Source organism: Trachypithecus francoisi, unplaced genomic scaffold, assembly GCF_009764315.1.
Source record: "Trachypithecus francoisi isolate TF-2019V2 unplaced genomic scaffold, Tfra_2.0 Contig01579, whole genome shotgun sequence".
In the NCBI taxonomy this organism is placed as follows: Eukaryota; Metazoa; Chordata; class Mammalia; order Primates; family Cercopithecidae; genus Trachypithecus; species Trachypithecus francoisi.
This window is the reverse complement of record NW_022681442.1, coordinates 28,944,467-28,971,733: the sequence shown is the minus strand read 5'-3', so window position 1 is coordinate 28,971,733 and position 27,267 is coordinate 28,944,467. Positions and strand designations below refer to the sequence as shown.

General features: G+C 56.3%; 1 protein-coding gene across 1 annotated transcript; it reads left to right on the top strand.

Moving 5' to 3' along the window:
- The first annotated feature begins 1,596 nt into the window (after positions 1–1,596).
- Positions 1,597–15,491, top strand: TRIM8 (tripartite motif containing 8). Its single transcript, XM_033184383.1, has 6 exons — positions 1,597–2,367; positions 11,824–11,919; positions 12,249–12,482; positions 13,286–13,317; positions 13,450–13,565; positions 13,927–15,491. Exons 1-6 carry the CDS (start codon positions 1,798–1,800, stop codon positions 14,532–14,534), a joined length of 1,656 nt encoding a protein of 551 aa, XP_033040274.1. The 5' UTR covers positions 1,597–1,797; the 3' UTR covers positions 14,535–15,491.
- Positions 15,492–27,267: the final 11,776 nt, after the last annotated feature.

The following is a 27,267-nucleotide window of genomic DNA, read 5'->3' as shown; positions in this document are numbered from 1 at the left end:
GATCGTTTTTATTATCGAGATTATTATTAAAAGGGGGCGGGGACCCCAGGACGCGGGGGAGGGGCTGGATACGCAGGTATTTTTATTAAACAGATTATTCCTGAAATAATAATAATAAGCGCAAGATGGCTGAAGGTGGCTGTGATGAGAGTGTTGGGGTTGGGATTTTTTCTTCCTCTTTTTTCTTTTTTGATCTGAGGATAAAGCTCTGAGGCTACAGCCGCTGCGGAGACCTTGCCCGAAGCGCCCTCCCCTCTCTTGAGAAGCCGCGGGCAGACAGACGGACCTCGGACCGAGCAACGGGCGCGGGCCCGCCCCGGACGCGTCGCCTGGGCAGCAGCCGGGGACCGCGGGCGGTCGCCTTTCTGCCGACTTCTTCCAATTCTCATCTTTTTTTTATTTTTTGGACAGGACCGGGGTGGGTGGAGCAGAGGTGGAGAGAAATCGGGACTTCGCGTTTTCTCCCCTCTCTCTCTCCTAATTTGTTGGAGGCCGCCAGCCCTCCCCGTGGAAAAAAAAAATCTCACCAAAAAAAAAAAAGAAAAAGGAGCTAGAGGACGCCGCGGGCCCTTCAGCGAGTGCGCCCATACCCCGGCCGCCGCCGCGGAGCCCAAGATGGCTGGGCGCTGAGGGAGGTGGCTCGGCCTGGCCCCGCCGCCGCAGGCTGGCTCCGACCGCAGTCCCGAGCCTTCCAGGCCCGAGCAGAGGCCGAGAAGAAAAGAAAGTGGGGGGGAGGGGGCCGGGGGGGGCGAAGGGGGAGGGCCGGGGGAGGGGAGGGGAGGGCCGGGAGCCGAGCCTCCTGTTCATTAGCAGTTGAGAAAAATTCCTTTCTAGTTTGATCAATCCTTGTTTTCCTCAGCAGAGCCCGGGCGCCCGCCCAGCGCGGAGACGGGCGCGCGGGGTCTCTCCGCGGCGGGGGCTCCGGGCCTCGGGGGAGCGCAGAAGTAGCCGCCCGGGGGTCAGGCCGGAGCGCCGCCGGGGCTTCTCCCTCCCTCCCTCGCCGGTTGCCTTTTTTTCCACTTCTCTCCCTCCCCCTTCCGTTTCTATTTGTGAAGGGAGGAGGAAGGCAGAGGCGGGCTGGTGTCTCTGGCCGGGGACTGGAATTTCATCTGAATGACTGCCCCTGCGCGCACGCAGCGCCCCGGAGTCGGCCCGCCCGCGCCCCGCAGCCCGCGCCCGGCCAGCCAGCCGGGGGACGCCCGCACCGTGGCCCAGGGACCGCCGGCCCGCCACTCCCGCCCCGTCCGGATCTAGCAGCCCTCGGCGCGGCCACCCTCGCCTCCTGGCCCCGCGGACCCCAGACCCCAGCCCTCGCGAGGGAGGCGCGGCGCCGACGAGCCAGGCAGGAGCCGCCGCTGCTGCCGCCGCCGGAGGAAGTGTGCTGCTCCCAGGCTCCGTCTACTGCGGGGCGCGCCCCAATGTCAGCCGCGGGGCCGAGCGCAGGCCGCGGGCCGCCACTGCCCTAGCCGCGCCGACGGGGAGGCGGCCTCTTATATGGAATTTGGACCCCGGAGCTCCCCTCCAGGGCTGGAGCCCCGGCCGCGGCCCTGGCGCAGTCCGCCGCCTCCCGCTAGGCGCTCGGGAGGAGGAGGAGACGCAGCCGGCTGCGCGCGCGGCGTGAGGACCGCGGCTCCCTCCTCCGGGGGGCGGGCACGCGGAAGGCGCTGCTGACTGAGCGACCGTCGGGGCCAGCTGGGGCCGGAGCTCGGGGCTCGGTGGGCCTACAGCGGCTCCGGACGGACCCCCGGGACTGGGGATTCGGGGAGGCCTGCCCCGGCCCCCCTGCCCGCGGCCGCCATGGCGGAGAATTGGAAGAACTGCTTCGAGGAGGAGCTCATCTGCCCCATCTGCCTGCACGTCTTCGTGGAACCAGTGCAGCTGCCGTGCAAACACAACTTCTGCCGGGGCTGCATCGGCGAGGCGTGGGCTAAGGACAGCGGCCTCGTGCGCTGCCCAGAGTGCAACCAGGCCTACAACCAGAAGCCGGGCCTGGAGAAGAACCTGAAGCTCACCAACATCGTGGAGAAGTTCAACGCCCTGCACGTGGAGAAGCCGCCGGCGGCGCTGCACTGCGTGTTCTGCCGCCGCGGCCCCCCGCTGCCCGCCCAGAAGGTCTGCCTGCGCTGCGAGGCGCCCTGCTGCCAGTCCCACGTGCAGACGCACCTGCAGCAGCCCTCCACCGCCCGCGGGCACCTCCTGGTGGAGGCGGACGACGTGCGGGCCTGGAGCTGCCCGCAGCACAACGCCTACCGCCTCTACCACTGCGAGGCCGAGCAGGTGGCCGTGTGCCAGTACTGCTGCTACTACAGCGGCGCGCATCAGGGACACTCGGTGTGCGACGTGGAGATCCGAAGGAATGAAATCCGGGCAAGTACCCTACACGCGCGCGCGCGCGCGCACACACACAGACACACACAGTCCCTTCCTTCCTCCCTCCCTCCCGGGGACCACCCATCCTGACAGGCTGACTCTTCTGACATCAGGCCAGTAACCCCTGGCCAAACTCTTCTCTGAAAGTTTGGGGACAGGGTCCTGGGAAGAAGGGCCCCGGGTCGCTACTTGGTACATTCTCGCACCTGTGCGCACAGGGTCCGTCTTCTGAGTGCTTTATGGGATTGGGGTGTGGGACCGTCAGGGGTAGAGTCTGGGTGTTGCTTTTCTGTGGTGCGCAGCTCCCTCCCCCCAGCCTTGTTGCTGTAGGCCCTACGGGAAGTCACCGAGGCAGTGACCCCGGTCCTGCCTCTCCAGCTGCTGTTTATGTAATGAGTGTCCCGGTGCCGCTGCTGTGGCTGACATGATCCATGATGCTGGCATACCAATGAGGAAGTAAACAAAAGCAGCCATGTTAGTTTTCAGCGCTATTGGAAACACGTTGAGGGGGTGGGGGGAGCTTCCGGAGGGAGAGCAGAACTCCGGCCATCTCTCTGGACAGGGCCTGGGCAGCCAGCGAGGCCCAGACAGCGGCTCCGCTATTTGGATTCCTCCCGAGAGCCGGCTCTCCCTGTGTGAGAATCGCTGCCCTTGCCTGTGTGTCGCACGGGCCGCATGAACAAACCTTCAAGTATGTGTCTTCATCATCCTGGCCCTCTCGCCTAGCCCAACCCTCTCGCTGCCATCCCACAATTGGGGAGGGGAAGTGGAAGACGGAAAAAGAATCCTGTGGGTTTAAGGTTGAGCCGCCTTGAAATCTGGTTTCAGGCAGCTGGCTCCCCTGGGCTGCCGGCTGGGTGATTACAGAACCGCGTCCCCTCCCATTGTATACACCCTGCGGCCGCGGCCAATGTCAAACCGCCTCCCCCCTCAGGCCTCTGGGCCTAGTTTTGGAGCTGGACTGAGGCAATACTTCCGTCCCCTTCAGTGGAGGGGGCTCCTCCTAGGTCCCTCCCCAGTCCTCTGGCTTTCAGGGTTGAGTCATACCGAAAGGAAGGGGTTGGTCTGACAGGAGGAGTCCTCTCTGAAGCCCCACCTTGGGGCCTGGGACCCGGGGCCTGGGGCCTGGGTGTGATATCTGGGGGCTAGGCTGCGCTCTGGTGGGACTGGGAGTGTCTCTGGGTGGGGATCCCTGGAGGTTAGTGGAGGCCAGTGGGGAGGCTGGGTATGAGGAAGCTCTGTTCAGGGCATGATTGGAGATGGGGCTGTTTCCTGTGTGGGGGGACCAGTCAGAATGAGTCACTGTTTAGCAATTAAAAAACATACACATACAACCAACAAAAGGCAGGAGGGCCACCACAGGCTGGGGCAGGGACAGCAAATACGATTTACTGTATAATTAGTTTCCAATCGGATGGACTAGCCCTGGGTTTGTGTGCCAGGATAGGCCTCTGGTTTCTTAAAGGAAGGGTGTCCTCCACCCGCTGTGTCCTCCACCCCAGTTCAGGGCAGGCACAGCCCACACTTTCCCCAGTATTGGGAAGCTGCTGCTATTAATAAAGATGGAAGGGCTGGGGGAGGAGGCCGGGAAAAGTGCAGAGGCAGGAGAAAGGAGGGCTGTCCAGTTCTGTCCTGGGATTGGCAGTGGAAAATGAGAGGAGGGGAAAGGAGATGTGGCTGAAAGGAACAGGGGAGGGGCAGTAACCTGGGCGATGTGCAGATGCCTGCTCGCACCCACAGTGCTGCTGTAGCTGGTCTGAGTGCTAGGGATGTCTTTAATTGGGGTGGGGGAGAAAACATAATTATACCTGACTTGGTGTAGGAGGATAGCTTTAGGTGTCTGTGTTTTTGAGTGTCTTTGAGACTGTGTGCTTTGCCCTGCAATGCACCTGTCTCCCATCTCTACAGTTTGGGGCGCAGGCAGGGGTGGGTGGGTGGCATGTGCATGCAGAGTATTCCCTGGGGTGCCCCCCAGTAGGCCCCTCATCTCCAGACTCGTGGATTGGATGGAAGCAGGCACTGAACTTTGTCCACAACTCCGCAGGGTGTGTGTACGTGTGTGCGCGTGCGCGTGCGCGTGCTTTCTTGTGCCTGGTGTGGGCAGGCTCAGAAGTAGTGGGTTGCATCAGGGCCAGATGTGCAATTCTGTGCGTTCAGCAGCTGTGCCCTGCAGTGGCAGCCTGAGCCCCATCCTTCTCCAGGTTCCTCCTCCAGAGGCCCCTGATTCTTTCTGGTGCCCCAGGCCACTGGGGTTGGAAACCCTTCAGTAGCCCAGTGTTACTCAAGTGTGAGTTTGACTTATTGAATGTGGAGGAATAGGGGCCCTGCCTGCCCTCCCAGGAGGGAGAGGAGGGGGTGAGCCATAGGAACCTGAATGGAAGAACCCTCTGCACTCTCTGTAGGCCAAACAGGGGCAGTGGGTGGAGCTCTTTTCCTTGGCCCCTTTTCCCTTGCTGGAGGGAGTCTGCCTTAAAGGGCCTTTGCTGGTATTGTGGGCGAGGGCCACAGAATTCCCCAGGATACAGGGACAGAAGCACAGAGACCTGGCATTTGCGTTAAAATCTAGGCTCTGCTTCTTATGCATCCTCTTCTGCCCTCCCAGGGGGATTGCTGACATGCCTGTCAATTGGCTAGAAATAGGAAACCCAGATTAATCCCTCCCTGGTGGCCTCACCATCACATACTCACAGCATCCACAGGTGTACATGGGCCAGGCCTTAAAGCAGGGACCCAGCAGGAGGGCGAGCAGGGCCTCCATCCATCCTGGGGGACTACAAGGGGGACTCTCAGAATCAGGCCCAAGCAGGTTGTTGCCCTAATCTTCCCTTGGGAAGCCAGTGTGTCGGCCACATTGCCTTGAGTCCTGAGTACTCACTGGATGGTCCCGAGACCATTATCTAGGATGTGCCTAGATCCTAAATGTGCTCTCCCATGAGGTTGTGGGGAAGCTAAGGGCCCAAGATTTGGACATCCAGGTGGGCTCAGGCCTGGCAGTCCTGAGTGATCAGACCCCTCCTGGCCCCCAGGTTCAGGAGTTCATCTAAAGCAATGAGGGACTGGTGGGAGCTGGGGGGGGGGTGTCCTTATCTCATGACCCCCCACGACATGGAAAGAAGACCCAAGTGCAGGCCCGGTTGCATGTGTGAGGGGCCTGCAGGTATGTGGTGCGTGTGTGTCTATGCAGGTGTATCTGCTTGAGTCTTGTGCAGTTACAGTTGTGTTTCTGCATCGTCCCTGGCGTCCCAGAGCAAGGCTGAACATGTTGCTAGGACCCTGTTCCTTGCATTCTCAGGTTCAGAGTCAAGAAGAGGTATTCTCTGGGGGAGGAGATCCCACTGCTTGGGCCAGTGTGGGATCTGCCCCTGCTTGGAGTGAGGAGATCCTGTGCACATTGCCGGTGGCTGGAGGGGTCACCCTGAGACCCTGGAGGGAATCCTGGGTTTCCTCTCCATTTGTCTGTCTCTGAGTGCGCAGTGAGAGTGAGGGCTGGCTCTACTGGGGCTGGTGCTGAGGCTGGGGCTGCAGCCTGACTCCAGCAGTGCAGACCTCTCTGCTCCATCTCCCCACAGCAGACCATACTCCTGCAGGAGTGTGTGTTTGTGTGCACGCACGTGTGTGTGTGGTGTGAGGATCATGTGGCCCCTTCTCTGGCCACCCCGAGTCTTCGTGGAAGGAGGCTCTGGCTTGGCCTTCCTCCGTTGCCCCTGAAACGGAGCCTCAGGCAGAGGCCCAGCTGCCCACCCCCATCCCAGGATCCTGCTGACATGGCCGGGCACCTGTCATGCACACAATATTGATTACTCTGACTCCTGCAGCCCTGGGTGGCCACACGTCCGTGTCTGTCTGCAGGTGTGTGTGTGTGCATGTGTAGCCAGCATATCTGGGTCGTGTATCTTGGATGTGACTGATTTTTTTGCATCTCACATGGGTGTCTCTGAGAAGGCGCAGCGTGCCTGACTTCAGTCCCTAGTTGCGCGGCCGTGTCTGCCTACCAGGCCTGCTGAGTGCCTGTGAGTTGAAGTTGAGTGTGCCTTCCTGACAGTGGGCAGCACTACTGTGCTGCTGTGTGAGTGCCTGCTCAGGTGATCCTTGCTTGGTGGCTGTGAGTTTGTCAGGGGTCCTGGGACATCCCCCTGTGGTGGGGTGTCGGGGAGAGGAGGGAAAGATGGGCTTCCCCTTGGAGTGAGCCTGTGGCGGGTATTGGAGGTAGGAGCCGAATGGGTCCTGTGCTATTGTATTGGGCACAGTCTGGCAAGGCGGAGCAAGCCCGGCTTGGGCCCCTGCCCTGGGCAGAGCAGGCTGGCCTGGCTGGCCTCCTCCCTGGCTCTGGGAAAGCCTTCCTTCCCGGCTGGCCTGGCATTCAAAGCCAGACAAAGGGGGGCTTTCTCTCTCGCCTCTTTGTTCTGCTGCCCCAGAGCGCTGCTCTCTGCATGGCAAAAGCTAATTCCACTCTGCAGCTGGGAAGCCCTCTCTGGGGTCTGCCGGGCTCGCATCTGAGGTGCTGCCTCTCTCCTTGCCCTGGCGCCTGCCCTGGAGCCCCTTCCCTCTGTGGCCTGTGGTTTCCCCAGCCTGGGGTTCACATGATAGCCCAAGGCAGAGGCTTGAGGCATGGAAAGGGGGTTTAGGGCAGGCAGAAGCTTTTCTGAGGAAAGGGGAGAGTGCTATGGGCCCAGAGACCCAGGGAGAGATGGGGACAGAGACCACGGGGAGGAGTAGGGGAGGGTTAGGATGGGGTGGCTCTGAGGAGGGGGCTGGAGCCAGAGCTGGAGCTGGCCGGAGAGTCACCGGGCAGGGACCTGAGCAGGAAGAGGCTGCCCAGCCCCCTCTTCTTGCCCCTCCCTGCTCTGCCTCTCCCACTACCATGGGGGCTTCTGGAGCCAGCGCTGGTCTTGTCTGAAAACCTAGAGGCTGCCTCTTTCCCAGTCCCTGGGGCCCTGTTTCCTCCTGACCTTGTTTCTCTTCAAGGTTGACTTGAGGGTTTTATTATTATTATTTATTAACTTTTATACAGCCCAGAGTCCCCAAGCCTCACCCGTCTGCCCAGTCTAGTCTGGCATCAAAAATGGCAGCTGGCGTGGCCAGTCATGCTCCAGAGGGACATGAGGCTTTCCTGGGGCAGGACTGTAGGGACTCAGGGTTCCCTGCTCCAGGCCCGGAGGGGAGTCAGAGGGAGCAATGGTAAAGCTGAGGAATGGTGGCTCCTGATTCTTCATGCTTTTGTCCTCACAGGCTCCGGGCAGATCACCGAAGGCCTGAGGCCCGATAGGCAGGGCTGGGGGTGTGAAGGTCCTCCCTGGGCCCCACCTAGTCCCCGTCTCCCTGGAGGCCTGGGGCCTCCAGAGCTTCTAGCCCAGGCCACGTTCCACTCTGCTCTGCTTTGCTCCTGCCTGCTCCAGTGTGCGCAGTCCAGGCCACGCACCCTGGGGGGTGGGTGTGGGGGGGCGGTGGCGTGTGTAAGGTGCCCCCAGCCCCATCTGCCTGCGCAGAGAGTACTTGCTCTGAACTGAGCTGGGAAATCCGGTCCGATCTCAGCTATGGGTTTTTCTCAGGTGGGAAATGGGGCCTTGGCTCTTAGCCATTTCCTGGGGAGGCAGGTGGGGGTTGGGATGGAAAGGAGGCTGCTGGTGGTGGAGGGTCCGGGTCTTGCTTCCTCTGCTCCCTGTCTTCCAGCATCTTCCAGTGTCCTGGCAACCTGATTTGCTCATTTGGTGAACTGGGGTGGGGTCGTGAAGGGGACAGCAGGCGGGTATTTCCCATCTTCCTTCCAATTTCCCAGGCTTGAGGCGGCAGCAGCTCCCACGGTTCTCCAAGGCGCTGTCTGTAGCAGGAACTGGCCCTGAGGGAGAGCAGGCCAGGCCAGTGCAACCCCCTAACTCCTCCCTGACTGGCACCTCCTGGCCAGCCTCCTTCCCCTTCCTGCTCTCACTCCAACCCCTGCAGCAGAGACAGGAGCCCAGTGGCCTCTGCAGCAGGAGGGGGAAATGAAACCTTCCCACCTGCTAGGGACTGTGGCCATGCCTCTGTGTGGCCTGGGCTGGTGTCCCACCCAGAGTGCCTGGGACAGAGAAGCTCGGGAAGACTCTGCTGGCTCCCAGGGTAGAAGTGCTGCCAGGGAAAACTGAGGAAAGCCTGGAAGAAGAGGGAAGGGGCTGAGCCCCACCCCCCCAGGACTGGATAGGAAGGCCATCCTTCTGCTGTGCCCTGAGGGGTCACTCCATGGGCATCGGCAAGGGATGGGGCAAAGGGGCACCCACCAGCCTGCGGGGTGGTTTTGGACAGCTCTGTTCCTGTCCTTAAGCTGCGCTGGGACCTTGGAGCTGCCTCTTTCCTACCCTTCCCCTGGGACTCACTTGGGTCTGCCCTGAACCGGCTCCTGGTGGGTTTGGTCGTGGAGAAGCAGCCATTCAGGAAGCCCATGGTGAGAGATGTGTGGAGCCAGCAGGGCCTTTCAGATGTCCTGAGCACTGGATGGAGGGAGTGACCTGAACTCTGAGGAGTACCTGAGGGGGACCTTGTCCTCCTGAGGGTAGGCATGGGACAGCCAGCAGGCAAGAATTTGAGGGCCAATTGTTCCAGGGGAGGTCAGCAGGCCTGATGTTCCTGGAGTGTCCTGGCCTCCTCGCCATCGTGCCAGGCCTCTCGCCATTGTCTGGGGCCTCCAAGGAGGTCCAACCTTCCCTGTGAGGGGGTTGGGTCAAGTGCGTTTGCACCTGTGGCTGTGCCCGCCAGCATACCTGAGGCGGGCTTGGGGCTCAGGTGGCAAGGTATTCTTATGTGCATGTGCAGCTTTGTGCTGGGCACCCCTGCGCCTGCCCGCCCATGCTGTGTGTGCTGTTGGGCTCTGACCCCTTGGGCTGGCAGCAGATTCCTGTGCCTCTTGGTGCTTCTGGGGGCAGAGCAAGGTCTCCCGGGTCTGGTTCTTTTAGAAGTCCTGTCCTGGGTCACTGAAAGGTTAAGTTGTGTGTGCCACTTGCACCCAGCTTATGAGGTGAAAGCCTTACCCCCACACTTCCTTCTGCTCCCAGGGTTCTGGTTATTTCCAGAGTAGCCTCCAACACAAAATGGGGTCTGGCTGAAGTCTCTGGTGGGCCTTGGTTTGCCCCTACATAAAATGGGCTGGTGGGATGAGGAAGGGATTGATGGCAGCTTGTCTTCGGGGAGCCAGCTGGGTGTGACTGGGGTGGGAATCATGGCGTTGAACTGGAGGGCTACTCTGAGGCCCTCACAGAGGAAGAAAGAGAACCACTCCTTGCGGCATGACAGTTACTGTGAATGTCTGTGGTTACACAGAGCTGCTTTGCGAATTTTATTTTGTATGTGAAACCCGCGGGCTTATTGAGTGAATTTGTTATGCATCTCAAGCCACCCAGGCCTTTGTGTGGCCGGTCTCTGAAGGGAAGTGGAGAAAGACAGCAGCAAATCCCCGTTCTTAAGAGGCCCTGTCTTGTAGGGAGATGAGACCATGGTTTGTGAGGCAATTAGAAGACTCCAGAATAGTGCTGTCTAATAGAACTTCTGCATGATTGTAACATTTTGTAACTTTAATATCTGAGACTAGTGATACGTAGGTACTGGGCACTTGAAATGGGGCTGGTGCATAAGGAACTGATATTTAACTTTTGTTTTTTTGAGACAGACTTTCGCTCTTGTTGCCCAGGCTGGAGTGCAATGGCATGATCTTGGCTCACTGCAACCTTCGCCTCTCGGTTTCTTCTGCCTCAGCCTCCTGAGTAGTTGGGATTACAGACATGCACCACCTCGCCCAGCTGATTTTGTATTTTTAGTGGATACTGGGTTTCTCCATGTTAGTCAAGCTGGTCTCGAACTCCTGACCTCAGGTGATCCGCCCGCCTCGGCCTCCCAAAGTGCTGGGATTATAGGCATGAGCCACAGTGCCCGACCTTATTTTTTATTTTTTGTTAACTTGGATTTAAATAGCTACATATGACTAGTGGCTACCATATTAGACAGCACAACTTGAGAGGGAGGGCAGAATGGGACAGCCCCACCCCGTAGCCAGGACAGGGAGGGACCTGCACAGCCTCAGAGCGGGGGTCATGGAAAGTTTCCTAGAGGAGTAGGGACTTAAGTTGGGCCTTGAAGGATAGACAGGGGAGGGAGGAGGCACTGTGGGCTGCAGAAGAATGTACCTAGAGCTGCAGGGAGTTTCCATGTGCGGAGTGTTGGGGACTGGATACCAGCCCAGCCGGCTGGAAGAGTCAGGATGTAAAAGAGTCTTCATTGCCATGCTAAAGTAGTTGATAGCAGGGAGTCACAGAGAGTTTTTGAGCAGGGGAGAGAGCCTGTCTGAAGAGGCATATCTGGTGAGAGGAGGGCAGGAGAGATGAAGTGGCTGGCAGGGAAGGGGTTGTGGGGACAGGAGATTATGAGCTGAGAAGGGCAGCTTGGTCCAGCACCTTCCAGCAGCCTGGCCTCAGGTCTTAGGAGACCCCAAATCTCCTTTCTGCCTGGGTCCCACTGAGGAGCTGAGGGAGCTAGCCAGGACTCCAGAGTCCTAGCTCTTGGTCTTAAGAACAAGGGAGGGGGTGGCAGGCTTGATGCCCCCTAATGTAAGGCGAGTATAAAGTGAGATCTTTGGACTGGGACAGAGGCTCATGTGGCTTTGGAAGGGAATTTGACCCCCTGCATCTTAGGGTACTTATCTCTTAGATGACACTCCCCAGGGAGAGGCAGCACAGACTGGGTAAGAGTGGACCCTGCTGCCAGATCACCTGGGTTTGTGCCCAAGCTCTGCTATTTACAAGCTGCATGACTATGGGCAAATTACTTAACCTCTCTAGGCCTCAGTTTCCTCTTCTGTGAAATGAGAATAATGATAGTACTTACCTTATGACATTACTGGGATGATTAGATAAATCTGTACAGGAAAAGTGCTTAGAACAGAGGTTGGTGTAGCCCTGCCTCACAAAGCTCAGGGTTTAAATATGCATGGGGGCTGGGCGTGGTGGCTCACACCCATAATCCCTGCACTTTGGGAGGCCAAGGCGGGCAGATCATTTGAGGTCATTAGTTTGAGACGAGCCTGGCCAACATGGTGAAACTCCGTCTCTACTAAAACTACAAAAAAATTAGGTGGACGTTGTGGAGCACGCCTGGAATCCCAGCTACTCGGGAGGCTAAGGCAGGAGAATCACTTGAACCCGGGAGGCAGATGTTATAGTGAGCCGAGATTGCACCACTGCACTCCAGCCTGGGCAACAGAATGAGACGCCATCTAAAAAAATAATAAATAAATAAATATGCATGGGAAGCTATTCTGGGGAGAGCTGGTAATAGGCCCCTGGGATTGGAGGGGCCCAGAGGGGCTGGGTGGCAGAGGCTTGGTGCCATCAGGTCAAAGGATCCATAGGATGCATGTGTTGTGCAGAGGGAAGCATGGGTCAGGGTTGGAGCCGCAGCCCCTCTGACACCCCCATCCAACTGTCCCTGCAGAAGATGCTCATGAAGCAGCAGGACCGGCTGGAGGAGCGAGAGCAGGACATTGAGGACCAGCTGTACAAACTCGAGTCAGACAAGCGCCTGGTGGAGGTAGCTAAGCCCAAGGCCATGCTGAGGGATGGGGGTGGCTTGAGTGCAGGGCTTTGGGTGAGTTCCTTACTAAGGATTGATTGTGTGGCTCTACGCCAGAACCACTCCATCAGTCATTCAGTGAACTGTCCGTGGATACCCACTGGTGCCAAGGGATGCTGGTCCAGAGCCCTGTGCTACCAGTGGGGAACTGGCAGGTCAGACCTTGCCCCTGGGAGCCTGGGGCAGCCTGGTAACTTGGGGTTCTAGGATGTGAGATGGGTAAGAGGGGGAAACCAAAGGTCTCCAGTGCTCACCTGCATGCCCACTCCTACCCCCTGTACTCACAGGAGAAAGTGAGCCAACTGAAGGAGGAAGTTCGGCTGCAGTACGAGAAACTGCACCAACTGCTGGACGAGGATCTGCGGCAGACAGTGGAGGTCCTGGACAAGGCCCAGGCCAAGTTCTGCAGCGAGAACGCAGCGCAGGCGCTGCACCTCGGGGAGCGCATGCAGGAGGCCAAGAAGCTGCTGGGCTCCCTGCAGCTGCTCTTTGATAAGACGGAGGATGTCAGCTTCATGAAGGTGAGCTGGGCCCAGGACCAGGCTGTGGGCACCCAGAGGGCCATTTCCAAATTGGGATCTGCAGTTTCCCCGACCTGTAGCTCACATGCCTTTGCCTTTGGAGCCAGCGTGCATGGGTTCAAATCCACCTGCCTGTTCTTTCTAGCACTGTGACCTTGGGCAAGTCATAGGTACATCCCAGACCTTGTTCCCTCACCTGCAAAGTAGTGTTGATGATACAGGGCTACTGTTCTTTATCCACAATTCCATATTTGTAAACATCTCTGAAAACTAACAGGAACAAGTTCTGGCATCTAATTTAACAGCAAAAATTGACCTGAACTGATTTAGGCAATTTGTGGTCTTCATCTCACTTGGTATGAAAATTCGAACATTTTGCTGCAGAAATGTTGATGTATTAGATTGTTGTGTCTTGCTGGGGATGATATGTAATATATGATACAGGCACTGTATATTCCTTCTAAAATCAAAAAAATTTCCAAATTCCAAAACACATCTGGCCCCAAAGACTTGAGCTAAAACAGTGTGGGCCTGCAGAGCCCTTCTTCTTGGGTAGCTATCTGGATGAAGTTATAGATGCACAGAAAGCACTTACAATGCCTGGGTCACGTGGCAAGAGCTCCGTAAATGTTAGCTCTTCTTCCGCAAATGGCCACCCCAACCCCTGCCACTTTCTGTCCAGAATGAGAGGATCCACCTGGCCTGGGGGAGACTCTCGGGGGGCAGCTTTTGTCTTCCCCTCTCCCCGGGCTCTCCCTGGGCTGCCTTTTACACTGACTTGACCCTTTTCTTTCCCCCAACAGAACACCAAGTCTGTGAAAATCCTGATGGACAGGTGAGCTGATGGCCCCAGCCCTCCCGGGGGCACATCCTAGGGAGGGCAGGGGGACCAGGCCCATGGCGGGGAGGTAGGGCGGGCTCACCGGTGATGCCTCCTCACAGCAGATGCCCCGTCCACTGCCCCCAGGACCCAGACCTGCACAGGCAGCAGCCTTTCCCCCCCTAAGATCGGCCACCTGAACTCCAAGCTCTTCCTGAACGAGGTGGCCAAGAAGGAGAAGCAGCTGCGGAAAATGCTAGAAGGTGAGGGTGGGGTGTTCCGCCGAAGGAAGACAGGGCCCTTTGGGGAGGGGTTCAGCGCCAGAGCCTTCCCTCCAAGAGGCAGTGTGGCCCAATCTGGGAGACCTGTCCTCATATCCTGGCTTTGCCACTTGTAGCTGTGGGACAGTGCATAAGCAACATGACCTCCCCAGCCTCCATTTGTTCAACTTAAAGTGGGGATATAACTATTCTCTACCTCCTAATTGTAGAGGAGCAAGCATCGCCTGAGATGTAACATTCTTGAGCCTCTAAGTGTCAGTGGTCCCCAGGTCCAACCCAGGGAGAGGAGGCCTAGGTTGTTTGGGGCGGGAGCTTTGGCGACTTTTGCCCCAACTCTCCACAGGCCCCTTCAGCACGCCGGTGCCCTTCCTGCAGAGTGTCCCCCTGTACCCTTGTGGCATGAGCAGCTCTGGGGCGGAAAAGCGCAAGCACTCAACGGCCTTCCCAGAGGCCAGTTTCCTAGAGACGTCGTCGGGCCCTGTGGGCGGCCAGTACGGGGCGGCGGGCACAGCCAGCGGTGAGGGCCAGTCTGGGCAGCCCCTGGGGCCCTGCAGCTCCACGCAGCACTTGGTGGCCCTGCCGGGCGGCGCCCAACCAGTGCACTCAAGCCCCGTGTTCCCCCCATCGCAGTATCCCAATGGCTCCGCCGCCCAGCAGCCCATGCTCCCCCAGTATGGCGGCCGCAAGATTCTCGTCTGTTCTGTGGACAACTGTTACTGTTCTTCCGTGGCCAACCATGGTGGCCACCAGCCCTACCCCCGCTCCGGCCACTTTCCCTGGACAGTGCCCTCGCAGGAGTACTCACACCCGCTCCCGCCCACACCCTCCGTCCCCCAGTCCCTTCCCAGCCTGGCGGTCAGAGACTGGCTTGACGCCTCCCAGCAGCCCGGCCACCAGGATTTCTACAGGGTGTATGGGCAGCCGTCCACCAAACACTACGTGACGAGCTAACGCCACGCAGGCAGCGGGGCGCTGGGGAATCTTCCTCCCCGGCCCCCCGGGCTCGGGAGTTATGCATCCAGAGACCTGCCCTTCTACCTTCCTCGCCTCCCCTCTTCCTCATTCCATTGCCCCAGGTCTTTTCCTTTTGGATTTGGTTTTGGTTTTGGCTTTGTTTCTGATTCTTTTTTATTATGAATCTCCTGGACGCAGAGGTGACAGTGGGAGCTGGCCTGGGCTGGGACCGCAGGTGGCCCTGGAGATGGGAAAGTGTCTGTGTCAAGGCGCTGAGCTCTCTTCTGTCTCTCCTTTTTTCCTCTACTCTTTCCCCTTCACACCCCCGTGGCTGGAAGGAGCCTTAGCTTCCCTGAGAGCTTGGGGGTCCCACCCTTCTTACCCTGCCCGGGAGGAACGCCCACGTTTGTTTCTCCTCTTGTTTTCCTTTTGGGCAGTTTGATCACTGATGGAGTAAGGAATGACCTTTAGATTGTGGGACTTTTGGTTTTGTTTTTTATTTTTTTAAACCAAGAATGATTTCTCCTGCTTCCTTCTCCTCACCATCTTCCCAGACGGAGTTCAAAGGCCACTTCTCAAGCAGCTTTTGGCACCTTCAGCCTCAGAGTGGAATCTTTTAAAGACAGGAACCCTATGTCCAGGAAAGGGAAAAAGGAACTTTGCCAATGATAGTGACCACATTAAAAGCAAATAATAATAATATTAATAATAATAAAGAGAAATAAAAGAAATAATAAAATAAAAAAAATAGCACAGCCCTTGTTGAGGTCAGGAGGGAGGAGGGGCTGCCCGGAGTTGGGTCCTTGCCTGGATTTTGACACAGCAACTTCCTGTAGTGAGCACTTTGTATGAATCGTGGACTTCCTGTTCTCAAGGCGCAGGTATTTATTCTGTAATCTGTCTAGAGCACACACCAAAATTCAACCTTCTAATAAACATGATGGCGCAGTCCCACTCCCTGCCTCGCCTGTTCCCCGTCCCCCCGCCAACCCCAGGCCTGGGATCAGTGTGGGGAGGGGCCCCTGCCTTCCTTGCCTTGATTTTGCCCCCCGGGTCCAGCTGGTTCCAGGCCTGTGAATGTCAGTTCGTCAGACACTGACTCCGTCTGCTCTTGGCCTTGGGTTCATTTGACAAATATTTGCCCAGGGCCTCCCAGGCCCAGCCCCATGCCACCTGGGCCCTGGCATCTCTTTGAGGTTCTGCCAATGTGCTCTTAGCTGAGGACAAAAGAAAAACACCTTTCTATGGGTCTTGCAAAGTTTGCCTCCTTCAGGCCACAAATATTTGAGTGCACACTATGTGCCAGGCACTGTGCAGAGCTGCGGGCATAGAGGCAGAATGTAATCTAGCTAGGCCATGGCCCCCAAAGGGAGAGGGGACCACTCAGGTCTATGCTTCCTTTGGACTTGGGGCTTTGGCCTTGGGAGGGGTGGAGGTGAGGTGGCAAGATGAAAAAGACATCTTGTCTCCATCCACTTCGGCAGAGCTTCTCCAAGTCTTCAGCATGTCTTGGGAGCTTGTTAAAAGGGCTGATTTCTTGCTGTGGCTCATGCCTGTAATCCTGACACTTTGGGAGGCCAAGGCAGGCAAATTGCTTGAACTCAGGGGTTTGAGACCAGCCTGGGCAACATGTCGAAATCCTGTTTCTACAAAAAATACAAAAATTAGTTGGACTTGGTGGCATGCACCACACCTGTGGTCCCAGCTACTCTGGGACTGAGGTGGGAGAACTGCTTGAGCCTGGGAGGCAGAGGTTGCAGCAGGCCTAGATCAAGTCACTGCACTCCAGCCTGCGCAACAGAGCAACAGAGCGAGACCCTGTCCCCCCCCCAAAAAAAAGGAGAGAAGGGTAGGGGCGCTGATTCCTGAGGCCCAGCTTAGACTCATTGGGTATCTCTGAGAGCCGAGGAATTTGCATGTTTAATTCTATTCTGACACATCCTGGGGTTGGAGAAGTGCTGCCATCGGGGTGGCCAGGGTCCTTCCTGCTGCTTGTCACAGAGGCCACTGTGGGGAGAGTAAGCTGGGGCACCCCAAGGCCCTTCTCTGGAGAGGGGCCTCATCACCAAAAGGCCCCTGTTGTTGCCGGATGCTGTGCACAGAGCTGTAAGTCCACAGCCCATGTACTTCTGTACTCTGCTGGGTGCCTAGCTGTCTTTCCTCTTGTTTGAGCAGAATCAGGGCCTGAATGCCACCCACCCCAGGAAGCCCAGGACAAGGCAGAGAGCCATGTAAAGTCCCATGCTTGCCAGGCGCAGTGGCTCAGGCTTGTAATCCCAATACTTTGGGAGGCTGAGGTGGGTGGATCACCTGAGGTCGGGAGTTCGAGACCAGCCTGGTCAACGTGGTGAGATTTCATCTCTACTAAAAATACAAAAGTTAGCCAGCATGGTGGTGGGCGCCTGTAGTCCCAGCTACTCAGGAGGCTGAGGCAGAAGAATCACTTGAACCCGGGAGGCAGAGGTTGCAGTGAGCCGAGATTGTGCCACTGCACTCCAGCCTGGGTGACAGAGCCAGACTCCATCTCAAAAAAAAAAGTCCCATGCCAGTGGTCCAAGCCTCACTGACCCCTAGCCACCCCTCCCCTCAGAAAAATAAAGGCTTGCCAAGCATGTTGGCTCATGCCTGTAATCCCAGGACTTTGAGAGACCAAGGTGGATGATCACTTGAGTCCAGGAGTTCAAAACCAGCCTGGGTCACATGGTGAAACCCCATCTCTACTAAAATGAAAAATTAGCCAGGCGTGGTGCTGTGGGCCTGTGGTCCTAGCTACTCTGGAGACTGAAGTGGGAGGATTGCTTGATTGAGGCTGGGAGGTGGAGGTTGCAGTGAGCTGAGATCTTGCCACTGCACTCCAGCCTAGGCAACAGAGCAAGATCCTGTCTCAAAGGGGAAAAAATAATTAAGAAAAACAAAGACTTGGGCTGGCCAGACCAAACCATAGTCATAGTCTTGCTAACTGCCTCCGCCTTCCTGCCCTGTGCTAGTAGAGGATGACTCGGGTGGGGTGATGGACCCTTGCTTCATCGTTCCCTTCCCCAGTGTGGCAGGAAGCCAGGAGCTTTATGACAACAGCTGGCCTCCCCCTTCCCTCCCTGTGCACCTGTTTGGGGCTAAAGGGAGTGGGGAGATGGCTGGAGCACAGGGTGCAGGATGCCTGGGGACAGGTGCCGGTGGACAATCAGTTCACTGACATCTGCTTCTGTCTCACTGTCCCTTTCTCCAGTTCCCAGGAACCCTGGGACATCCCCCATGTCAAGAGTTGGGAACCAAGACAGAAAGCTGCCCAATTTCTTTCCCACCTGGCCTAGTTTTGTTTTGACTGAGGGGTGAGGCCCTTTCTCCAGGTGCGTCAGTCCACTGAGATCTGATATCTGGAGGGGACATTCTGGTGGGAATGGGATGGGCTCGAGCCCCTCCATGTCCCAGCTTTGAAGCCCACCCCAGACAAACACACGCTCACGCACACATCTACAGGTGAAGCAGCAGCTGCCCAGAGTTGGCTTGGGGGATCCCTAGGCAGCCAGGGAAGCAGGGAGACGCTAACCCACCCAGCTGTCCCCAGCCACCCAGCTGTCCCTGGCTTTGTAGGAGCAGCTGTCACCCAGCTCCCAAAAGGGTCAGGGGCAGAGGAGGCCCAGAAAGAGCTGGGGCTGCCCCAGGGAACAGGCTCACTCAGAAGTCATCGGAGGGGCCTTCTCTGCCCTGAACTGGTGGCCCCTTGGAGAGCTGGCTGCAGCCACAGGTGCCCCAGCACACGGCCCTCCCCTCCTGCCTTCCCCCAGAGGCCATCACGCCTCCCCTTTCCGGGAAGGGTTGGGGATCCAACCGCGTCTCCCCACCCCACAGACCTGTGGCCCAGATGTGCTGAGCCTGCAGGGAGGCCACCTCGAGGGAGGGGTGGGGGTGGTTTCCTCTGCTGCCTGCCGGCCCCAGCTCTTTCATGTTGCCACCCTCCCCATCCCAGCCCGGAGCCGAGCAGCTGGGCCACTCCTGCCCCCTCCCTCGGCCTCGCTCCCAGCTGTCTTTGGGGTGGGGCAGGGCAGCTGGGGAACAGCTGCAAGGCGGGAGCCTGGGGGGTGATGGGTTCCCCCTGCAACTGCCGGAAACGGTCTCCAGGCCATGAAGGGAGTCTGAAGGTGGGGGTGGGGAGGGCGAGGCCTGGGGGATGATCGGCTCCACCCCCTCTCCCAGCGCATCTGGCCAGGAGACCCCAGCTCAAAGCACCCTCCCAGCTTCAAAGGGCACCCTGGGGTGGGAGGCAGGAGACAAGGGTGGGTGCCCTGACCCACTGAGTCAGCACCCCAGGGCCCCCTTCTCCAAGCTGAGACCCCCACATTCTAACCTCACCTCAGGGTTCTTACAGGCCCTGCTCACACTCTCCCACTCATCCTGTCATTGTCACGATGGCCTTCCTAAGGCACCCTCATCTTCTCCCATCCGAGGGTGGGGGAGAACCAATTCAATTCGCAACTTCAGGACCCAGGACCCATCTAGCCACCTGGGGAGTTCCCTACCCCACCTCTGCAGCCTGTAAATTCTGGGGGAGGAGGCCCTGGAGAGAGGATCAGAGGCATGTCCTTCCCTAACCTCCCACTCCATCCTGCTAAGAAATGGGAGCAGGGCTGACCCTACGAAAGTGTTGGGGGGTAAAGGAGCTAGAGTTGTGATCCCTAGGTATCCCCAGACAGACATCACCACACTGCAGATCCTCTTCTAAAGTGATCCCAGCACTTTGGGAGGCTGAGGCATGAGGATCCCTTAATGAGACCAGCATGAGCAATATAGGGAGATCCTGTCTCTACAAAAAATTAAAATATTAGGCTGGGTGCAGTGGCTCATGCCTGTAATCCCAACACTTTGGGAGGCCAAGGCAGGCAGATCACTTGAGGTCAGGAGTTCGAGACCAGCCTGGCCAACATGGTGAAAGCCCCACTCTACTAAAAATTAAAAAAAAAATTATCTGGGCCAGTCACGGTGGCTCACTCCTGTAATCCCAGCACTTTGGGAGGCCGAGGTGGGTGGATCACGAGGTCAGGAGATCGAGACCATCTTGGCCAACATGGTGAAACCCTGTCTCTACTAAAATACAAAAAAATTAGCCGGGCATGGTGGCTCGTGCCTGTAATCCCAGCTACTTGGGAGGCTGAGGTAGGGGAATCGCTTAAACCTGGGAGGCGGAGGTTGCAGTGAGCGAAGATCACGCCATTGCACTCCAACCAGGGTGACAGCGCGAGACTCCATATCAAAAAAAAAAAAAAAAAAAAAGCCAGTCTTGGTGGCTCATGCCTGTAATCCCAGCACTTTGGGAGGCCGAGGCGGGCAGATCACGAGGTCAGGAGATTCAGACCATCCTGGCTAGCACAGTGAAACCCCATCTCTACTAAAAATGCAAAAAATTAGCTGGGCGTGGTGGCGGGCACCTATAGTCCCAGCTACTTGGGAAGCAGAGGCAGTAGAATGGCGTGAACCCGGGAGGCACAGCTTGCAGTGGGCTGAGATCACGCCACACAGAGCGAGATTCCTGTCTCAAACAAGCAAACAAAAAACACACACACACACACAAACAAAAAATTAAAAATTTTAACCTGACTTGCTGGCATGTGCCTGTGGTCCCAGCTACTCAGGAGGCTGAGGCAAGAGGATCACTTGAGTGCTGGAGGATCCCTTGAGCCTGGGAGGTCAAGGCTGAAAAACCACTGAACTCCAGCCTGGGCGACAGAGCGAGACCCTGTTTCAAAAAAATAAAATAAAATAAAATAAAATAAATAAAAGCCTGGCATAGTGTCTTATGCCTGTAATCCCAGCACTTTGTGAGGCCGAGGCGGGCTGATCGCCTGAGGTCAGGAGTTCGCACCAGCCTGGCCAACATGGTGAACCTGTCTCTAATAAAAAGACAAAAATAGCAGGGCGTGGTGGTGGGTGCCTGTAATCCCAGCTACTCGGGAGACTGAGGCAGGAGACTTGTTTGAACCTGGGAGGTAGAGGTTGCAGTGAGCCGAGATTGTGCCACTGCACTGCAGCCTGGGTGACAGAGCAAGACTGCGACTCAAAATAAATAAATAAATAAATAAAATAGCCTCCCTGCATGTTTTTGGAAAATTCTTCCTTGGAGGAGCTTTAGAAACAGTGGTCTCCAGAACCCGGATTCTGGTACTGGTTCTAGAATCCTCTGAGTCCTGTTTCTTTTTGTTAAGAGGGCAAGGAATGAAATTGAGAGCACTCTTAGATTGCTGCTGTTTTTTTTTTTTTTTTTTTTTTTGTGGAGACAGAGTCTCGCTCTGTCTCCCAGGCTGGAGTGCAGTGACGCAATCTTGGCTCACTGCAAGCTCCGCCTCCCAGGTTCATGCCATTCTCCTGCCTCAGCCTCCTGAGTAGCTGGGACTACAGGCGCCCGCCACCGCGCCCGGCTAACTTTTTTGTAGAGACAGGGTTTCACTGTGTTAACCAGGATGGTCTCGATCTCCTGACCTGGTGATCGGCCCGCCTCAGCCTCCCAAAGTGCTGGGATTACAGGTGTGAGCCGCCACGCCCGGCCCTAGATTGCCTCTGTCTTATACTCTGTGCAGAAGAGCTGGAGCAGGGCCTGGGGTTCAGGCTCTTCCAGGGCTAAGATTCCAGAATCTTCTTTGGAGGCTGGGGGGAATGGGAAATACTTCACAGTATAGGGCAGAGTCTGCTAGGGTTGAGGGGCTCATGGTGAGAAGGGATCTGCCTGGACCAGGAAGGGGCTGGTCCCGAGAACACGAGCTTCTTCCTTCAGTTTCTGTCTGTCTTTCCCAACTCTCTCTCCTTCCACCTGAATCCCAAAGTCTGTCTTCCCTTCCAGGATAGCATGTGTGCCAACTCTGCTGGAATTCCTGCACAGCCCACAACCTCAGGATGTCACTGTCACAGTGAAAGTCGTTCCACATAACCAATAGAAAGCTGATGGATAGAGCTCTGGTCTCTACCGTATCTATTCTCTCTCTCTCTCTCTCTCTCTTTTTTTTTTTTTTTTGAGACAGTCTTGCTCTGTCATCCAGGCTGGAGTGCAGTGGCCTGGACTTATCCCAGAGCTCTGCACTAGGGGGGTCTTCGAATGTTTCCTTCACGAGACACTAGTTTTCTTTCATTGTTGTGTGGTTAATGCCTCTCAACTGTAGCAAACTGGGATATTTATGACTTGTCCTTGCACCAGATATTCAATAATTGGCTCTTTCTTGAGGGAGAACCCATCTGCTCTGTGATATAGATTTTTATTATTATTATTATTTACACTGAGGCAAGCAGGGGGTGATATGTGAGGTGGTATGCAGCTTGTAGCATGGGGGCTTAGAGATGGCACAGAATGGCCGGGCGCACTGGCTCATGCCTGTAATTCCAGCACTTTGGGAGGCTGAGGCCGGTGTATCACCTGAGGTCGGGAGTTCAAGACCAGCCTGGCCAACATGGTGAAACCCCATCTCTAGTAAAAGTACAAAAATTAGCCAGGAGTGGTGGCAGGCACCTGTAATCCCAGCTACTCAAGAGGCTGAGGCAGGGGAATCACTTGAACCTGGGAGGTGGAGGTTGCAGTGAGCCGAGATCACACCACTGCACTCCAGCATGGGCGATAAGAGTGAGACTTTCGTCTCAAAAAAAAGAAATGACACATAATTCCATCTCAGAAGTAGAATGCGAGGAGGGGTGTTCCAAGAACTGAGTGTAAGGGTGGTGTGAACTTCTGGTCCACCTGGAAAAAAAACAGCAGTGAATCATTTGACATATAAATGTCCTGGGCTGGGCGTGGTGGTTCACGCCTGTGATCCCAGCACTTTGGGAGGCTGAGGCAGGCAGATCACCTGAGGTCGGGAGTTCGAGACCAGCCTGTCCAAAATGGTGAAACCCCATCTCTACTAAAAATACAAAAATTAACTGGGCGTGGTAGTGGGTGTCTGTAATCCCAGTTACTCAGGAGGCTGGGGCAGTAGAATCGCTTGAACCCGGGAGGCAGACGTTGCAGTAAGCCAAGATCGCATCATTGCACTCCAGCCTGCATGACAAGAGTGAAACTCCATCTCAAAAAAATACATAAATAGGGCCAGGCTCGGTGGCTCACGCCTGTAATCCCAGCACATTGGGAGGCTGAGGCGGGCGGATCACGAGGTCAGGAGATCGAGACCATCCTGGCTAACACGGTGAAACCCCGTCTCTACTAAAAATACAAAAAATTAGCCAGGTGTGGTGGCAGGCACCTGTAGTCCCAGTTACTCGGGAGGCTGAGGCAGGAGAATGGTGTGAACCCGGGAGGTGGATCTTGCAATGAGTGGAGATCACGACACTGTACTCCAGCCTGGGTGACAGAGCAAGACTCCATCTCAAAAAAAAAAAGCCTGTAATCCCAGCAGATCACCTGAGGTCAGGAGTTCGAGACCAGCCTAAATAACATGGTGAAACCCTGTCTTTACTAAAACACAAAATTAGCGGGGCGTGGTGGCGCATGCCTGTAATCCCAACTACTTGGGAGGCTGAGGCACGAGAATTACTTGAACCTGGGAGGCGGAGGTTGCAGTGAGCCGAGATCGTGCCACTGAACTCCAGTTTGGGCGGAAGAGCAAAACTCCGTCTCCAAAAAAACAGAAAAGAAAAAGAAACTGAGGCATGGAATGTTCCTTCTATGTGCTAGGTATGTGAAACTCCATCTCAAAAAACAAACAAACAAACAAAAAAACAAGTCACCATGAGTTGGTGATAAGTACAGTCCAGGAAGGCAAAGCGGGTGGGGACACAGGGGATGCCAGGAGGGGAGGGGGTGTGGAAGTGTTTATAGGGAGGACTGGGCAAAGTCTGGCTGAGGAGATGGGAAACCTCAAGAATGTTGGGGGGCAAGATCTGGGGGATACTTGGAGCAAGAGTGTTTCTGGCAGAGAGAACCAGCACAAAGGCCTCAGGCAGAAAATGTTTCAGGAACAGTCAGGGGGCGAGGGCAGCTGGAAAGAGTTGGAGGTGGGAGAGAGTAGCGAGTGATGAGGTCAGACAGGCAGTGAGGGGACAGGGCTCAGGCCATGGGAGGGGCTTTGCTTCTGCTCAAGAGATATTTGCTGGATGAAGAGTTTCACAGGCAGAGGGTTAGAGGGTACCCGGCTGTCCTCTTAGGGAGGTAGGACTTGAAGCATGCCCTAAAGGAAGGGAAAACTCAAAAGAGGGGGCAGACATCCCAGGAAGGAGGTCGCTGTGAACACAGGTGGGAAAATGAAATTGTAGGGATTATGCTTGGGGGAGTAGTGAGGAGAGATCTGGGCACAAAGGCTGTGTGGAGTCCATGGCTGATAAGTCCATTAAAAAGGTTTGGGGTCAGATCAGCAGGGCCTTGAATAACAGGGTAAATGGTTTGGCTTGAGGGACCCACAGCAGCAGGGCCTCTGAAGGCATCTGAGCAGGGGACTGCATTTTAATAATGGCACTAACCCCTCGAAGGAGGAGCAGGCAGGGGAGTCCAGACCAGGCTGGGAGGCAGTGGGAGGGCCAAGGGAGAGACAGGTGGGGTTCAGGGTGCACCCTCAACCCAGTGTAAGGAGCGGGAAGGCGGATGGCTGGGTGTCCAGGTCCTGCTGCTCAGCTAAGGGATGGAAGCCTGGATTAAGCCTTCCCCTTCCCTGCCAGCTAGCCATGGGCCCCCGAGTCAGCAGAAAATCCCGGCTCCTGGGAGGAGGCGGCGTGGAGCCAGAAGCTGCTGAGGGAGCACTGGCAGCAAGATGCCATTGTACATCCGCAATCAAGATGCTTCAGAGGAAATGAAAGCACCAACTGGGGAAATGATGTGTGCACTCTCTTTCTCTCAAACACACATACAAACTTCTGCCTCCAAAATGGGTCAAGTGAAGGCTGTGGGCGTGGGTTGGGGAGGGAGGGCTGGGAGAAGTGAGGGCCTGGGAGCCCGGGAGCAGGCTGGGCCCTGGTGCCCACTCACCCTCCTGGCATAGGGGATGGCAGCAGCTGCAGGGTGGGGCGGGATGTGAGGATAAATATACACCTCCCATGCATATGGATCATGCTCACAGCTGCCCTGCTTGCTTAGTGTTCATTAGGACCAACTGTTTCAGGAGCAGTGGCAGGCGGGTGGGAGAGGGTGATGTACCCATTCACCGACTGGGGGTAGGGGGGCTGCCTGCAGCTGTGCAGATGCCTCCCCCACTGCCTGGATCAGCATCTCAGCCCCTGAATGCCCCTTCCTCCCGCTTTCTCTTCTCCCAACCTGCTGCTATGCCAGATCTGGAGGTCTCAGGGTGGGAAAGGGGCCTGGGGCATGAGTGAGGATGAAATCCAGGCTGCATCCCCATAGGAGCTGGGGAGAGTGAGGGGAGAGTTGGGCTGGATTGGATTCCTTGGTCCAGGATGGGCTGTTGTTTACAAACCAAAGCTTCTTATCCCCTTCTTCCTAGAAGCCATCTGTAGCATTCCAACAGGAAAATGGCTTTGGCACTGTCCTCTGGAGGCTCAAGGGAAGCCCCATTCCTATGTGACAGCCCTAGACCAGGCTTGCTCTGTGCCTCCAAAGGGAATCCAAGGGGGCTGAGGTTGGTGGACCGGCATCATTCTGCAGGATTCTGATGTCCTGGCAGCAAGGAGGGCTAGGGAAGGAGAATGCTGGGCTCCAACCCGGGAGCAGGTGCTCCAGGTGGGCCTGGGCCTGGGCTCGGGGAGAGTGCTGAAATGCAGGCCCAGGGAGGGGTCTGGCTGGTGTCACAGGCAGGGCCAAATGTAGCTATACAGCTTGTCCCCTACCCAAGGGAACTGGCTGAGGGGTCTGCAGCTGGTGCCACGCCTTGTACTCTGGTGTGGGGCATCATCTCCCACATGGGTCAGTGGTGGTCTGGGTGACAGGCCTCTCTAGTGTTAGGAATATGGCCAAGAGGGCCTGCCTGTGGACAGAGCCCGTGTGTCTCCTATGGTCAGCTCTTTCTCCTCCTGCTCTAGTGGTCTGAGGGGGCTCCTAGGGCTGCACCTCCAAGGGGCTGGCACAGGGGCTTCTGAGCCCTGGGTGGGAGTGGAGGCAGCTGATCCCAGGCCAGAACCCCAACTGCAACAGCCTCCCCAGGCCCTTTTCTTGGTTGTAAGGGTGGGGCTGGGCACTTCCTGCCCCCTCTACTGGTGGCATCCAGAGCAGCAGCTGACTCTGGGACCCCAGGGCAGGGTCTTCTGGATCCTGAAAACAGGGTGAGTGGCAAAGAGTGAGGGCCACCTCTCGCCTACCTCCCTGGGGTGGCATCATGGAATAAAATGGGCTTTCAGCAAGTGTGCTGGCAGGAATCGCAGTCAAGCCATTTCCTAGCTGTGTGACTCTGGGCAAGTGACTTAACCTTTGTGAGCCTTGGTTTTGTCATCTGGGAACTAGAGACAGTAAACGGCTATCTGGTAGGGCTAATCAAAGGATAAGACCCACTAATGACTCAAAGGAGAAGCAGTTGGCTTAGCTAAATGGGATTCCGCCTGCAACCCTGTACCTCTCAGCTTCAGGTATCCAAGCAAATTCTCCCTGCCCCCTCCTGGACGCAGCTTGCTCTCTGTAGTTCTGTCATTAATATTTCATTTCTTTAGCAAAGGCTTTTTGTCCCTGGGACACTGCTATTCGCTCTGGAGAAGAAACCGCTCCGCGCAGAAGGATTCCTTAGCTCCTTTTCTGACAGCAGAGCATTACGAGCCAAAAGCAAACAGGTATTGTGGTAGGAATTTGGGACCCAGCAGTGAAACAAGCCTGGGTTCAAATCCTGACTCTGCCCAGTTCTTCCTGTGGGATCATGGGTGAGTGATTTGAATTCTATAAGCCCCATCCCCATACTGTGAATGACAATATCTACAGTTAACAGTGTCTTTGCAAGGATTAAATAACTGGTGCAAGTGGCTACCTCCTTAACTCTTTTCCGCTGGTCTGACACTGCGGGGGCCTGGCTGTTTGCTGCACTTCCACGCCTGTGTGTGGCTGGTTCTGGGGACACACACACACACACACACACAAACCAGTGCTGGACCAGCAGAATGACTGCAGGGAGCCAGGGCTCTCTTTCTTTCCTTCCTGCCCCTGCTCCTGGTGGCTGCAGCTTCTCTGTGTTCTGCAGTGTTGGAAAAGGAAATTATAGAACAGATTGCAATTAAGGGGGATGAGGGGGAGACAGGGACAGAGGCCCTGAGATGCAGCTTGACTGAGCGCTAAACTGTGTTTGCACCTGGAGCCAATCAGGAGCCTCTGATAAGAGCCTTTCCCACTTACAAATCTAATAGCAGGAGGTGTGGTTGGGATGGCCCTGGGAGTCCCGAAGGGAGGGGGCTGCTGGCCTTGAAAGTCACAGAGCCACATGAGAGGGAAGGTGGGAGGCAGAGGTCTTGGGGGCCTGGGAAGGTCTGGACTCCAGACTTTCTGCCGGCTGTTATATTTGCTACCACTGATTTAGCACCTACTACTCACTATACGGATATCTCATCTCATCCTCCTGACAACTGCACAACATGATTATTGCCTAATTTTGAAGATAAGAAACTGAGGGCCAGGCACTGTGGCTCACGCTTTATAATCCCAGCACTTTGGGAGGCCAATGCGCGTGGATCACCTGAGGTCAGGAATTCAAGACCAGCCTAGTCAACATGGTGGAACCCCGTCTCTATTAAAAATACAAAAATTAGCTGGGGATGGTGGTACATGCCAATAATCCCAGCTATTTGGGAGGCTGAGGCAGGAGAATCGCTTGAACCTGGGAGGTGGAGGTTGCAGTGA

Excerpts from the sequence above, each read along its gene's own strand:
- TRIM8 (XM_033184383.1), top strand. The coding sequence starts at position 1,798 with ATGGCGGAGAATTGGAAGAACTGCTTCGAGGAGGAGCTCATCTGCCCC. Across the intron at positions 2,368-11,823 it reads TCCGAAGGAATGAAATCCGG|AAGATGCTCATGAAGCAGCA; the intron begins GCAAGTACCCTA and ends CTGTCCCTGCAG. Across the intron at positions 12,483-13,285 it reads AGGATGTCAGCTTCATGAAG|AACACCAAGTCTGTGAAAAT; the intron begins GTGAGCTGGGCC and ends TTCCCCCAACAG.